The sequence below is a fragment of the Manihot esculenta genome, chromosome 6 (genome assembly GCF_001659605.2).
Source record: "Manihot esculenta cultivar AM560-2 chromosome 6, M.esculenta_v8, whole genome shotgun sequence".
NCBI classification, from domain to species: domain Eukaryota; kingdom Viridiplantae; phylum Streptophyta; class Magnoliopsida; order Malpighiales; family Euphorbiaceae; genus Manihot; species Manihot esculenta.
The window spans coordinates 18,255,732-18,272,358 of NC_035166.2; the positions used below are offsets into that span (position 1 = coordinate 18,255,732).

Genomic DNA, 16,627 nt, shown 5'->3' on the forward strand with positions numbered 1-16,627 from the left:
AGTTTCCTGCTCAACCTTCCTTTGCATGTTTTCTATGCATGTTTTATAATGTTTTAGAGGGTTTTTGGGGAGATGTCTAGAGTCATGTTAGAGTTTGTTTGGTCCCTCATTTGAGTCCACCTGTGTAGGTTCGGACCCGAGGAACCGAGGAGATCAGCAGTGAGATAGCTGCTTCAGAGTCAGTTGAGTATCAGCCAGAGGTGAGTAGAACACAACTCTTTTTATTTCGAAGCAATTAAACTTTTAAGCATGTTCATGCATCATGAGTGCCATGTATGTAATAGGTTGTATTGCATTAGAATTCACAAATATGACGCATTGCATAATATGATGTTGATGTGGATGGATGTTGGATGACCCATTGGCCCTTGATATGATATGATATGGTATGGAAGTCCAGGTCGAGGCCCATTCTACGCCCCTGGCATATATGGATATGTTATGTTGTGATATATTAAGCGAAAGTCCTGAGGAGCTCCCGTTGTGGGCCGGGCACATTGGATTATGTAGAAGGCCATTGGTAACAAGTCCATCCTTGATGTGATTTATTTATGATGTGATGCATTCCATGAAAGCATATGTTAATAAACTATTTTCATTGTTCTGCTCATTGGGCTTTGTAGTTCACCCCTTTCCCCTAACCTCCAGGCTTGCAGGTTCAGGATAGACCGGGAAGTCATCAAGGTTGAATGTTATGTTAAGTGTAATAGATTAGTAGTGGACATGTAATGTAAAATAGTATAATGTAATGTAATGTAATGAGGATTAGTATTGTGCTTGGCCCTAATGTTTGGTTAATCCCTATTGTACATGATCTTTATGTAATGTTTTATTGATGTTATATGAGGAACCAGGCTTGACACATGAGATGTGACCCAACTAGAGCATTTGATGAGGCCTCTAGTATGGGGTTTGTATGTATAGAGTTATAGTGCATGCACAGGTCAAGCTTGGTATAAGAAAAGTTTAAAATTTTTATGTAAATGTATGATCATGTATGGATTTTATCAGATGTACAGGATGTATGTTAGGCTTGCTACGGGTTCCGGCGACCTTAAGTCGATCTGAATCCTAGCGTCGATAGCGGTCCGGTTCCCGGGTCATTACAAGGCTGACCAAAAAGAATCAGAGGTTTGTTTGGTCAGAACAGTGTGAGGAAAGCTTTGAAGAGCTGAAGAGGAGGTTGACGTCAGCACCGGTGTTAGCTCTGCCTACCAGTGATGAAGACTTCACAGTGTTTTGTGATGCGTCCCGAGTGGGACTAGGTTGTGTTGATGCAAAATGAAAGGGTGATTACTTATGCTTCTAGACAGTTGAAGAGGCATGAGTTGAATTATCCTACACATGATCTAGAGATGGCAACTGTTGTAACAGCCCGGAAACCGAACTGCCACCGGCACTAGGATCCAGATCGACTTAAGGTCGCCGGGACCCGTAGTAAGCCTGCTATCCTGTCTGTCTACCTGTAAAATCCCATACATGATCATACATTTGCTGTAAAAACATAAAACTTTTCTTCATTCCAAGGCTTAACCTGTGCATGCACTCTCTCTGTGCTCTACCAATCCCTACTAGAGCTCCTCATGGCTCTAGGCGGATCAAGCTCATAATGTTAAGCCTGGTTTTGCTCATAAACATACAACAATAAAGAAACATACATAAACTGATCATGTGACTCCACAAAGGGATTACAAGTCTTATAAATCAAGCACCATTCTATACACTATACATATACATTATCTCTATACATTTACATGTCCACACTAGCTATTACAAGACTCTGTACTCTTCCTGTACCCTGCTGAGTTCTCTCTGACCTTTGAACCTGCACAACTGAAGTTAGGGGAGAGGGATGAGCTACGATAGCCCAGTGAGTAGAATAGGCAAATACAGGTGATAAAACATGCTCTCATGGAATGCAACACATAATCACATAACCTCGGCCGGACGGATCAAAACTCCCTCTATCTCATCTGGGGTACCTAAGTACCATGTGCCTGGTCCCCGTAGGGCTGTTCCAGGTCTTTATGTGTGTGCCTGGTCCCCGTAGGGCTGTTCCAGGTCTTTCCTCTGAGGGCTAATGAATCCTCACGAAGTCCGTGCCGTCTCACATAAGCAATGTACAAGGAGCAGTGCCAAGTACAAGGATAAATGCAATGCATCATCTTTGTGTACTCTAATGCACTCACCCTAAAGCATATTCATGATGCATGAAGCATGATAAAATATCAGTTCTCATATTAAAACATTAAGTTAAGTTCCACTCACCTGTAGTTCTCTCTGAACTGACTCTGCAGGTTCTGACTCTGGACTCACTGCTGATGTCCCTGATTCCTCTGGTCCGTACCTACACAGGTGGACTCAAATGAGGGACTAAACTCACTCAAGAACATCTCTAAGAAACTCCCCAAAACCCCTCTAAACAATCCTCAAACCATCACATAAAACATGCAAAAGGAAGCTGGACAGGGCACTTTCGGCGGCAGGTTCGGCGGCCGAAACCCCACTCCAGAGACGAAACTCATGCATGTTCGGCGGCACCTTCGGCGGCCGAAGGTCTCGTCCAGAGACGAAACTCACACACTTTCGGCGGCCGAACTCCCTCTTTCGGCGGCCGAAAGTCCCTTTCTAAACCGAAAGCCTAGCTTTCGGGGGCAACCTTTGGCAGCCGAACTGCCTCCACAAAGGGTTCGGCGGCCGAACCTTCCTTCGGCGGCCGAACCTGGTTTTGCCCGAAGGGCAGAACCCTGCTCTGTTTCATGCAAACTTTGCCCAAAAACCTACAAACATGCATATCAACGACTCCCAACTAGCATATACACAGATATATGCACAAAGGGGTCTAAAACTATCCTAAAACCCCAAACAAACATAACACACAACACTTAATCATGCTGGAACACCACAAATCACCAAAAACCTCACCTAAACCTAAACATGCATACTACCCATACAAACTTCATAAAACCTTTCAAAATCATCAAAGAAGCTCAGGATCTTCACTTACCTCTTAAAAAACTTGAGGATGAAGGATCCCAACGTGGAGATATGAAGAAAAGCTCTTCCAAAGCTCCAAGCTTCAAAACTTGGTTCTTTTGCTCAAAACCTTCATAAATCACCAAAACTCTTAAAACTCTTGAAAGATTTGATGAAAATCATGGAAAACATGAAAGTCAACGTAGGAGAGGCTGAAACTCACCTCTGGCTGCAAGTGGAGGAGAAATAACCTCCTTCCACCGACCCTTGGCCCTTTTATAGGTGGCTGGCCAGACCACCTTCGGCAGCCGAATGTGAAGCCGCAACCATGCAATGTTCGGCGGCCGAAAGTGACCTTCGGCGGCCGAACCTTTGCATTTCTCCCTTGTTGCTTTTCTTTCAAAACTCAAGTCTTTTAACCCTTCAAACCATGAAAACCAGTGAAAATACCTAAAAAAAACATATGTATTACCCTTCTCGAGGGTTCCGACACCCGAGATTCCACCGGACTACAGGAATTCCGATGCCGGACTCGAGCCGGGTATTACAACTGTGATCTTTGCACTCAAGATGTGGAGGCATTACCTGTATGGGGTTAAATGGGAGATCTTCACAGATCATAAAAGTCTGCAGTACATCTTGAGTCAGAAGGAGTTGAACCTAAGGTAGAGAAGATGGGTAGAACTGCTTAATGACTATGATTGCAAAATTCAGTACCATCCAGGTAAGGCAAATGTTGTGGCAGATGCCCTAAGCCGGAAATCACTTGGCAGTCTATCCCATGTTACAGTAGAGAGGAGACCGGTGGTGAGGGAATTCTATAAGCTCATTAATGAAGGGCTACAATTAGAGTTGTCTGGTACAGGTGCTTTGATAGCCCAGATGAGAGTGACACTTGTGTTTCTGGAGCAGATGGCTCAGAAACAGCATGAGGACCTCGAGTTGGTGAAGATAGCTAGAGCAGTTCAAGCAGGCAAGAATGACGAGTTCAGATTTGACAGTAAAGGGATCCTTCGCGATGGGAACAGGTTATGTGTACCAGATGACGTGAGTATGAAAGGAGACATTATGAGAGAAGCTCATAATGCCAGATACAGTGTTCACCCTGGAGCCACCAAGATGTATCAAGATCTGAAAAGAGTTTATTAGTAGCCAGCTATGAAGAGAGAAGTGGCACAGTTTGTGTCCGCCTGTGAGGTTTGTCAGAGGGTGAAGCTGGAACATCAGAAGTCGGCTGGAATACTTAACCCACTGCCGATTCTAGAATGGAAATGGGAGAATATAGCTATGGATTTCATGGTAGGGTTACCGGCAACGTCCAACAGAATAGACTCTATATGGGTGATTGTGGACAGACTGACCAAATCTGCTCACTTCATCCCTGTCAGGAGTGGCTATTTTGTGGACAAATTGGCGCAAGTGTATGTTGATGAAGTTGTCAGGTTACATGGGGCTCCTGTTTCAATAGTGTCCGATAGGGGACCACAGTTCACCTCCAGGTTTTGGCGGAGTCTGCAGAATGCTATGGGCATAAGGCTAGACTTTAGCACTGTTTTTCATCCACAGACGGACGGACAGTCAGAGAGGACCATCCAGACTATTGAAGATATGCTTAGGATGTGTGTGCTAGATTTTGGCGGTTCTTGGAGGCAGCATCTACCCTTGATGGAGTTTGCCTACAATAACAGCTATCATGCTAGCATAGGGATGGCTCCATATGAAGCTTTGTATGGAAGGAAGTGCAGGTCACCTGTCTGCTGAGAGAAAGTGGGAGAATGAGCCTTAGCAGGGCCTGAGCTAGTAGAGATCACCAGTAGAGTAGTGCCCATTATCAGAGAAAGAATCAGAACTGCTGTGAGTCGGCATAAGAGTTATGCAGATATCCGCAGGAAGCATGTAGAGTTTCAGGAGGGAGATATGGTGTTGCTCAAGGTGTCTCCTATGAAAAGGGTGATTCGTTTTGGGAAGAAAGGTAAGCTAGCTCCACGGTACATCGGACCCTTTGAAATCTTGCAGAAGATTGGGAATGTATCGTACAAGTTGGACCTACCTGCTTCAATGGAGAGAATCCATCCGATCTTCCATGTTTTCATGTTACAGAAGTTCGTGTCAGATTCGGGCAAGGTTCTTAATGAGCCTGATGTGGAGATCCTAGGAGATCTCACCTATGTTGAGCAGCTAGTGTGGATCCTAGACACGCAGATCAGAAAGCTGAAGAACAAGGAAATCCCGATGGTGAAAGTCCTTTGGAATCACTACAACATAGAAGAATGTACCTGTGAGACACGGGAGTCTATGCTCCAGCAATACCCCTATCTCTTTTAAGGTTAGTGTTTTTGTTGTTATGTGCTTCCTTGTTGATATGTGTGTTATGCCATGCTATGCCTGTGTGTTGAACATTCGGGGACGAATATTCTTAAAGGGGGAAGAATGTAATACCCGGTTAGACCCCGCCATCGGAATTCCTACCTTCCGGCGGAATTTCTGTTGGAATCCGGAATTTCGGATGTCGGAGCCTTCTAGAAGGGTAAAATAAAGGTTTTCTAAAATGTTTTTGTATGTTTTTATGGTTTTAATGAAGAAAGAAATTGAGTTTTGAAAGAAAAGACCAAGGAGGAAAAAGCCAGGTTCGGCCGCCGAACATTGGGCTCTTGTGGAAGCACCTTTGGCCCCCGAAGGTGGTCTGGCCAGCCACCTATAAAGGGCCCCTTGTCCGAAAATGGACAAGTTTTCTCTCTCTATTTTCGGGCATAGGTGAGATTTCGCCCTCATTTGGTTGATTTCGTGTTTTCCTTCATTTCCTTCAAGTTGTGATGAGTTTTTACCTTTGTTTTGAAGATTTTAAGTTAAGATCAAAGTTTTGAAGCTTGGAGACCCCCAGAGCTCGATTTCTCCCAATCTCTAAGTTTGGATCACCTCTCCTCTCGACCTTCAAGAGGTAAGCGTAGATCCTCACCTTCTTTTATGTTTTAAGTTTTGAGGGGTTTTAAGGGTGTTTAATGTATGTTTAGAGTAGATGTAAAATGTTAGGGTTATGTTAGTTTAATGAGAAATGTGATGTTAAATGTGATGTTTGTTGGGGTATAGGCTAGTTTTATATGCCCCTATATGCTTGATGGTGTGTTTATGCATGCTTTTGAGTGTTGAGTATGAGTTTGGAGGGTTTTGGGAGGCTAGATGAGAGAGGCAAATTGGGTTCTGCCATTCTGGAGAACCCAGGTTCGGCTGCCGAAGCCATGTTCGGGCGCTGAACCTGCCTATGGAGGCAGCTTTAGGTCGCCTAAACTCGCCCCCGAAAGTTTGGACTTTCGGCTCTAGAGGGGAGTTTCGGCCACCGAACCTGCCCCCGAAAGTGCCTGACTTTCGAATCTGTGAAGGCCTTCAGCCGTCGAACCTTGCCCCCGAAAGTGCCTGACTTTCGGCTCTGTAGGGACTTTCAGCCGCCGAACCTGCCGCCAAAAGTCCCCTACCCAGCTTCCCTTTGTTTGTTTTGCATGCATGTTTTATGATGATATAGGGGTTTTTGGGGAGATGTTTAGTGTCATGTTAGAGTTTGTTTGGTCCCTCATTTGAGTCCACCTGTGTAGGATCGGACCCGAGGAACCGAGAAGGCCAACAGTGAGTTAGCTATTCCAGTGTCAGCCAGAGGTGAGTAGAACTAAACTAATCTTTTATTTCAAGAAATCAAATGTTTTAAGCATGTTCATGCATCATGTATATGAAATAGGTTGGATGCATTAGATTTCACGAATATGCCGCATTGCATAATTGGTTGTTGATGTGGATGGACAACAGGACGACCCATTAGCCCTCTAGATGTTATGTTATGTACTGAAAGACCAGGGCTGTCATTCTACGCCCTTGGCACACAGCTTATGTATATAAAGAAGTCCTGAGGAGCTCCATCGAGGGCCGGGCACAGAGTAGAGGGATTTTTGGGTCAGTCCATCCTTGATGTGTATTGTCTGTGCTGTGATGCATTCCATACGAGCATATGATTATTAAATTATTTTATGTTCTGCTCACTGGGCTCTAGTAGCTCACCCCTTTTCCCTAACCCCCAGGTTTGCAGGAGCAGAGATAGTGCGGGAAGTCGCCAAGGTTGATGGTACAATCTTTGTAATAGATTAGTAGTGGACATGTAATGTATTGTGGATAGTATTGTGCTTGGCCCTATTGGTAGATTGTAATCCCTTGGTACATGATCTTTATGTAAATGTTTTAATTGATGAGATGTATTGAACCAAGCTTGATGTATGAAATGTTGACCCTACTAGAGCATTTGATGAGGGCTCTAGTATGGGGTTTTTATGTTTACAGTTTTGATGCATGCACAGGTCAAGCTTGGTATACGAAAAGTTTAAGTTTTTATGAAAATGTATGATCATGTATGGGATTTTTATCAGGTATTCAGGATGCATAGTAGGCTTGCTATGGGTTCCGGCGACCTTAAGTCGATCTGAATCCTAGCGCCGGTAGCGGTCCGGGTTTCGGGTCGCTACAAAGACTGCCTCCACAGGCAGGTTTGGCGGCCGAACCTGGATTCTCTAGAATGGCAGAATCCGATTCTACCCTATGCATTTCAGCCTCCAAAACTTCTCAAACTCTCACATCCTTTCCTCAAAATATGCATACTCACTCCAACATGCATAAGGGGCATAAAAACTAACTCAAGCCCCAACAAACAACAACAAAACATAAAAGGGAGCATACATTCATCAAAGACCCAACTCAAACCCTATAGTTCTAGATCTAACCTCAACATGCATCTTTTTCCCTTAATACTTCATAAAACTTAATTAAAAACATAAGAGAGGCAAGGATCTAGGCTTACCTTTTGGAGATCTAGGAGTGAAAGCAACCCCAACTTGGAGATGAGTCAAACGGTCTCCAAGGCTTCAAAACTTGGGTTTAAGCTTAGATCTTCAAAGATAAGAGAAAACTTGTGAAAATATTGAAGGATTTGAAAGAAAAATCATAAAATCCACAAAGGGAGGGCAAGAACTTACCTTTGCCCGAAAATGGAGAGAAAAACTCGCCCGTTTTCGGACTGGAGGCCCCATATAGGTGGCTAGCCAGACCACCTTCGGGGGCTGAAAGAGCTCCCGCGGCAGCACCATGTTCGGTGGCAGAACATGAAGTTCGGCGGCCGAACCTGGGCTTGTCCCTCAAAAAACGTTTTTCTTTCAATTTAAAACCTTAACTCAAAACCAAACAATAAAATCATGAAAATCATTTTGTAAAAACATACTTTACCCTTCTAGAGGTTCCGGTATCCGAGATTCTGGATTCCAACGGAGATTCCATCGGAAAGTTGGAATTTCGACGCCGGAATTTAGCCGGATATTACATAAGGGAGGAGTGTTTCAAACTCATAGGTTATCCTGACTGGTACAAACCTAAAAATAAAACTACTGGACAATCTTTTAAACAAACTAAAACTATGAATAGTGGGCACAATCTGATTGCTAATGCTGAGAGGTCTCAATATATAGAGGATAACTCTCCTCAAGTCAATATTAAGATTGATGGACTCAATGCCATACTGACCTTTCTTCAATAAGAAGTGACCAACCTAAACAAAGGAAAAACAACCCTTATGGTCCATAGCACACAAAAGGACTCTTACCCTAAATATGTGACAGAGTCAAATCCTTTGGATTATGCAGGTACTTCTCCTTTCCCTATTTCATGTAGTGCTAAGACATATAAGGATATCAATTGGATCTTGGACAATGGTACAACTGACCACATATCCTCAAATAAGTTCTTTTTCATAGATTTGCACCCACTTCACAAATGCATTATAGTACATCTTCCTGATGGAACCACTATTAAAGTCACTCATGCAAGAATAATACCTTTATCTACATCCATTATACTTGAGCATGTGCTTTACATCTCTGCTTTTCACTTGAATCTTCTTTCTGTTAATAAGTTGATTAAACATTCTCATCTCAATTTAACTTTCTATCATGATTACTATTTAATACAGGACTCTCTAACTAGAAGAGTGGTTGCTGTGGGCAAGGAAGAGATAGGCATGTACAAGCTGACATGGCTCAGCTTCTCATCTACTGAGATTAATACATGCTTGCATCAAATAATGACTGTACATCCTACTTTGAAAACTTTTGTAAACACCATGCTTATTACACAACACATGAATAAAGTAAGCATTACTTCAAATTCTGATATAAATATGCATCATCATTAATATCATGGACCTTCATGATAGATTAAGTCATGCTTCCATAAGGAAGCTAAAACACATTACTGGTCTACATGTTGACCCTAAACTCGACCTTTGCTCTCAGATATGCCCTTTGGCAAAACAATCTAGATTACCTTTTTCTTTAAGTACTTCTATGGCTAATAATGCTTTTGATCTTGTCCACATAGATATTTCATTATAAAGAAATATCGCTCACTGGGGCAAGATATTTCCTTACCCTTGTTGATGATTATTCTAAAACCACTTAGGTTTTCATGATGCAATTTAAAGGACAAGTTATTGGGATACTGTCCAAATTCATTCACATGATACAGAATCAATTTGGTATTGTTATCAAGACCATTAAGTCTGATAATGGTGCTGAATTCTTAATGGTGTTGAATTCTTAAGCAATGAGTGTTATAAATTGCTCACTGATAAAGGTATAACTCGCCATAGGTCCTGTCCCTACACTCCACAATAAAATGGGGTAGTAAAAAGAAAACATAGACATATCTTAGATACTGCTAGAGCTCTAAGAATCCAATCCAATGCTTACAGAAAATTCTGGACAGAGTGCATTATCATTGCCACTTACATTATAAATAGACTTCTCATGAAAAAGCTTGGATGGGTCAGTCCTTATCAATAGCTTTTTGGAAAAATTTCACAATATTCTCATCTTTGAAAATTTGGATGCCTATGTTTTGCCAAACACCTAAATCATATACATGACAAATTTGCTCCAAAATCCATTAGAGCTGCTCTCATTGAGTGTGCTGGTCAGCACAAAACCTATAAACTTTATGATCTTAATAAATACCACATCCTGGTTAGCAGGGATGTCATTTTCTATGAACATATTTTTCTCTTTACTCACTCACCACCTATACACAACACTCTTTTACCTCTTTCCATTATTGAACCAGACCCTACACCTCTTTAACCAGAATCCATTATTGAACCTGACCATACACCTTTGCCTACACACCCACTGTTAGAAGATCTCTGAGAGAATCTAAGGCCCCATCTTGGTTGTAAGATCTTGTTCATATAGCCTTTACTACTGTCCCTTCATCCATCAACTTTACAATACATTACTCAACCTTTCTTTCTAATGTTTCACAGCTTACAGAACCTACCACTAATGCCCAAGTATCACAAGATGCTCACTGGGTAAAAGCTATGCAGCTTGAATTATTGACTCTTGAACTTAATAACACCTAGATCCTTGCTAAACTTCCCAAAGGGAAGAAAGCTATTGGCTGTAAGTGGATTTATAAAATTATATGTAAACTCACAGGTGAAATTGACAGATATAAGGCTCGGTTAGTAGCCAAAGGCTACAACTAAATAGAAGGCATTGACTATAGAGACAGATTATCTCTTGTTGCTAAGTTAACAACTGTTAGATTGCTTATAGCCCTTGCTACCATAAAGAAATGGCCTATTTTTCAACTAGACATAAATAATGCCTATCTTCATGGGCATTTGAATGAGGAGGTTTATATGCAACCTCCACCAGGATATGACAAAGCTTTGACAGGGCAAGTCTGCCACTTGAAAAGGTCCTTATATGGCCTCAAACAGGCCTCTCACCAATGGAATGTTGAATTTTCTAGATTTCTCACATCTCTGGGGTTTTCCTAATCATCACATGATTACTGTTTATTTGTTAAATCTGACTCTGATTCTTTTATGGCTCTATGTGGATGATATTCTTACTACTGGCACCTCCATTCATGATATCAATATTGTGAAACAAGCTTTGGATTGTCAATTTACTATTAAAGACCTTAGCTTGGTCAAGTACTTTCTTGGGCTTGAAGTTGCTCGATCTCTTAACTCTACTCATCTTAGTTAACGAAAGCTCATATCAGATAATCTAAAAGATGCTGGTATGCTTAACTGCAAATAAGCTTCTTTCCCTTTGCCCAAAGGTCTACAGCTCTCTCCAGATGTTGGAGATGTTCTCCCTAATTCGGATGCTTATAGACGATTGATTGGCCAACTTTTTTATGCCAATCTGACTAGACTTGACATTAGTTATGCCATCTAACACCTCAGTCAATTTATGCATACACTTAGAAAACCTCACTAGGATGTAGCCTTATATGTATTGCGCTATTTGAAAGCGACTTTAACTTATAGTCGCAATTTCCCTATCTCGGTCACTCTCCAACTCACAGCTTACTGTGACTTGGATTGGGCCTCTTGCACATACTTCCGAAAGTCCCTAACTGGATTATGCATTTTTTTGGGCTCTTCTCCCATTTCATGGAAAACAAAGAAGCAAACTACAATTTCCAGATCATTTGCTGAAGCCAAATATTGTGCCATGGCTAGTATAGTATGTGAGTTACTTTGGCTTACCTATCTGCTCTAGGATTTGCATGTACAAGTATGTCTGCCTATTCCTCTCTACTATGACAACTAGGCAGCCCTCCACATTGTTGCTAACTCTGTTTATCACGAGCGTACAAAACACATTGCAATTGATTGTCATCTTGTTCGTAAATATCTTCAGAACGGCTCATCTGTCCTTCACATATCTCCAACATAGAGCAAGTCGCCGATATCTTCACTAAGTTCCTTGCTACAGACTAGCACACATACGTGAGTTTCAAGCTGCAACTGCTTCCTCTCCCTGCTTCAGCTTGACAGGGGGTGTAGAGAATTCGACTTATAAAAGTTGGACTTGTAAATGTCCTTTTTATCCTTATTTTTCTTTGTAAATTTCTTTAAATTGAAAGGATAACATTATAATTTTCTTTTGCTCCAGCTATATAAGGGGGAGCTTTTGTCCATTGTACAAATATCTTTTAATTCACTTTTCTATGAAAGGAAGAACGTCTCACTTTCTTTTTCTTTTTAAAGTTTTTACTTCAAAAGATCTTGTTTTTCATCTCTTTTGAGCCTCTGTTAATAGGAAAACTTAGATATGAGGTTGTGATGGTGAAAAGTGAAAAAACAAGATTACCACCAGAAAGCACGAGTGAGTATTTACATTTTTCTTTTTCAAAAATAATAAAAATATTATAAATTGAAAATAGGACATGAGGCCAATATAAGAAGAATTCAAAGATCCAGAAAACTCCTAAGTCATGGTCTTAAGAGAGGCCCTAAAATAACTATTTCTAAATACATTTGAAAAGCCGTAAGGCCCAAAATTTATTTTGAAATCCAATCTACAACAAATGACTACCAATTAGAAAGAGGTACAATAACTAAGTACAATCCCGTCTAAAATTAATATGAACACGTATTTTTTTAAAAACATTTTTATTAAAAACCCGCCTCAAACTATTCTCTGACTCTTCAAACTTCACGAATAACAACTTGAATATTGACATTTTCATTTCATAGTTATTTTTAAGATAAGGCTATTTGTACGATTCAAGTTTAACTTCTAAAAAAGAGTTGACTTAGAAAAGTAAGATTTTAGGATTGTTCCATTATAATTCCCATCAATTTGATTGGTTAGAAACAAAATATATGACATCGCCATGATATCATTATGTCATAATTATTAATTTATTTGTAAAAGGAAAAAAATCTAAAAATAATTCAAATGCATCAATACAATCATTAAGAACGTTGATAAACCATTTTTATTGTTTTGCACCGGTTCAAATAATAATGTCAAACTTTATTGGTATAAATTTCAAATAATAAGATATTGAAATTTGATGTTATATTTGGAATTCAATATAAATTTTATTGCATTTGGCATAAGTTTTATTGGTATAAACTTCTCGCTTCAAACAATTCAAAGTCTTTCAAGGCAAACCTATCCAAATCGAGGCTAGATATTTTTTTAAAATGATAATTTTTATTGGATTTAATTTTTTAAATTCAAAGTCACCTGTAATTTAAATTATATTTATATTTAATGCATTCGCTTTAAAATCAAATTGAATTAAAAATATTGAAAACTAAAATTTAAAATTTATGAGAATCAAATTGAATAAATTAAAAATTAAATTTTAAAAATTTATGAAATAAAAAATTATTTAAAAATAATTATTTGGTTCGATTTTATTAAAACTTTTTAAATAAATCAATTAAACTAACTGAAATTTTTTAAAATCAAAATAGAAGTGAACTAAAATAATTTAAATAAAAAAAATTAAAATGAACCAAAATTTTAAATTTATTCAATTTAATTGATTATTTTGATTTAAATTGAATACGATACTTTAAATTCAAAATAACTTGCATTCACAAATTTAGTCTGATGGTAAGTGTATCAAAATAAATTTAAGAGATTTCATATTCTATTATCCCAATTCTCAATCTCCATTTAAAAAAAATTTAAAATAATTTACAAAACTAAGATTTAATCAACAATGCTTGTAAATTAATTTTAATTTGATTTATTAAAATTTGACTTGATGAAATTAAAGTTCAGCCCAGGAATTAAAAGAATAAAATACATTTTTTAAAATTAAAAGAATAAAATACATTTTTTAAAATTAACATTTTAATTATTAAATAGAATCAATTTCCTTTCTATATAGCTACGTTTTTTTTCCTTTTGAAATCATACAGCTATCGTAATTAAAATCACCCATTTTAAAGTCCAACCTGTCCGTCCTGACCCATTTGCCACATTGAATTAAGAAACTCAATCTAATTATTTTTTTTTGTTAATTAGGTCTGATTAATAACCTTTGGGCTATGTATACTAAAAAAGATCAGATTTTTATGGATTAATAAATCATACTTATTTATAAAATTGCCCTCATGGCTAGACTCATGACTGCTGTGGAAAATTCTAAATTTTGGTAACAATCAAGACTTTTGCTATTCTTTCTATCTTAATTTTTTAGGGCTACGTGTTTTAAATGTTAATCCATATGTATGCTAATTATCTTTATAATAAAAACTCAATATGAAAAACATTAACAGAAAATAATATAAAAAACATTAATTTTCTATTTCTTGCCATGTAAGTTAGGTTCGTCTTTCCTTGAATTGATCTTTCTGCGTGCGTCTCAATTTCATAATTTCAAGAAACTCAGCTATCCCTCTAGATGAGCTTGACTGTTCTCTCCCACCAGACATAAAAAAAATATGTCTACGTTGATGCATTCACATTCCTCCTCTCCTTCTCCTCACAGCTATAAATGGGGAAGAGCTTCTCCATGAACTCTCACATCCACAACGAAATCATCTCAGAGATAATCATGAGTTCTTTCTGTTCAAGATTTCCTTCAATGTTTCCGTTTCTCTTTGTTTTTCTGTTGTCGTTCTCATGGGCAACTTCAGCTCATAATCATGAAGATTTCCTTGAATGTCTTCGTGTTCAATCTGAAGACTCTGCGTCTATTACAAAGCTCATTTATACCCCAATCAATTCCTCTTATTTGTCTGTCTTGCAATTCTCAATCCAAAACCGGAGGTTCAACACAACTGCCACCCCAAAACCTCTTGTTATTGTCACCCCTTCGAATGTTTCCGACATCCAAGCTGCCGTCTCTTGTTCTCGGAAACATGGCATGCACATTAGAGTTCGAAGTGGTGGACATGACTATGAAGGTCTTTCCTACGTTTCTGTACTTCCATTTGTCATTGTTGATCTCATCAATCTTCAATCTGTCACTGTTGATGCAACCAACAACACTGCATGGGTTGAAGCTGGTGCAACGATAGGCAAACTTTACTATTCTATTGCTCAGAAAAGTAGAACTCTTGGATTTCCGGCAGGTGTTTGCCCTACTGTGGGTGTTGGAGGGCACATTAGCGGTGGCGGGTATGGCTTGTTGTTGCGTAAATATGGCCTTGCAGCAGATCAAGTAATTGATGCCCAGTTGATAGATGTTAATGGTAGAATCCTCGACAGAGCATCCATGGGTGAAGATCTTTTCTGGGCCATTAGAGGTGGTGGAGGAAACACCTTTGGAATCGTTGTTTCATGGAAAATAAACTTGGTTCCAGTTCCAGCTACCGTGACTGTATTCACAGTGCAAAAAACCTTAGAACAGAATGCAACCCAACTCGTCAATCGGTGGCAGTATGTAGCAGATAAACTTCATGAAGATTTGTTCATCCGTGTCATCTTAGAAAGCGTTAATTCCACCACTCAACAAGGAAAAACAACAATAAGAGCATCATTTAATTCTTTGTTTCTTGGTGGAGCTGACAGACTTCTTTCACTAATGGAAGAAAGCTTCCCTGAACTGGGTTTAGCGAGAGAAGATTGCATTGAAATGAGCTGGATCGAATCCATCCTCTACATTGCTGGATTCTCAAGAAATACACCATTGGAGATTTTGCTCAACAGGACTCAACCATCAGTGAGATTTTTCAAAGCAAAATCTGACTATGTGAAGGAACCGATGCCTGAGGTTGCATTGGAAGGCATCTGGGAAAGGCTGTTCCAATTAGAAGTGGGTTCAGGTCAGCTGATCTTTAGCCCTTATGGAGGAAGAATGAGTGAAATTTCAGAATCCAGCATTCCATTTCCACACAGAGCTGGGAATTTGTACAAAATTCAGCACTTGGCATACTGGGATGAGGAAGGAATCAAGGAATCAAAGAGGCACATAAGTTGGATTAGAGGGCTTTACAGATTCCTGGCTCCCTATGTTTCGAAGAATCCAAGATTAGCATACATCAACTACAGGGATCTTGACATTGGGATGAATAACCTGGGAAACACAAGTTACAAGCAAGCAAGCATTTGGGGCATCAAGTATTTCAAGATTAACTTTGACAGGTTGGTCCATGTCAAGACCAAAGTTGATCCTGCTAATTTCTTCAGAAACGAACAAAGCATCCCACCTCTCTCAGCTTAATTGCTCATCATATATATATATATATATATATGTATAAGGTTGAGCAACCTAATAAGGATGTTGTGTTCTGTACACATCCATACAGATTAATTTGATATGTGATTCTTTGTGTGTAATTAGATTTCATGTGTAATCTAATAAAATTTGATGGCAAAAAATAATAAAATATTAAATTTAAAAATTTTCTTTTTTATTGATAAATAAAATATTTATATATTCAGTCTGACAATAAATATTTTAGTTGAATTTTAAGACTAATAGATTATTTGATAAAAATAATTAAAGAATTTAATTTTAAATCAACGTGTTAATTGAGTAATTTTAAAATAAAAATAAACTAGTAAATTTTTAAAAAATATCGGACCAAATTAAATCGAAAATTTTTTTGAAAAAATATATATTTAATTTTAGCAGAGTAATTTTCTGAGAAGCGCATAGGCCAGGGAAATAGAAAAAGAAAAAAAAAAAAAAAGCAAACTTAGGTATTAAGGTCAGGCTGGATGGGAATCTATGTAGAAAGAAAATTATTATTAAATAATAAACACATTTAGTAGACTAACAATTTTAAAAAGTTATATTGATTTATTGTGAATGTAAGATCACTGATTTTGACTGCTTCACGAGATTGTATAATGTT

At 38.7% G+C, this 16,627-nt stretch overlaps 1 protein-coding gene across 1 annotated transcript; it reads left to right on the top strand.

Annotated features, from left to right (window-relative positions):
* The first annotated feature begins 14,304 nt into the window (after positions 1-14,304).
* On the top strand, positions 14,305-16,005 carry LOC110616981 (berberine bridge enzyme-like 18). The gene has a single exon (XM_021759539.2). The coding sequence runs from the start codon at positions 14,320-14,322 to the stop codon at positions 15,988-15,990; it is 1,671 nt and encodes a 556-aa protein (XP_021615231.1). The 5' UTR covers positions 14,305-14,319; the 3' UTR covers positions 15,991-16,005.
* The last annotated feature ends 622 nt before the right edge of the window (positions 16,006-16,627 follow it).

Bases quoted from the DNA above. Each gene is read 5' to 3' on its own strand.
- LOC110616981 (XM_021759539.2), top strand. From the start codon at position 14,320: ATGGGGAAGAGCTTCTCCATGAACTCTCACATCCACAACGAAATCATC.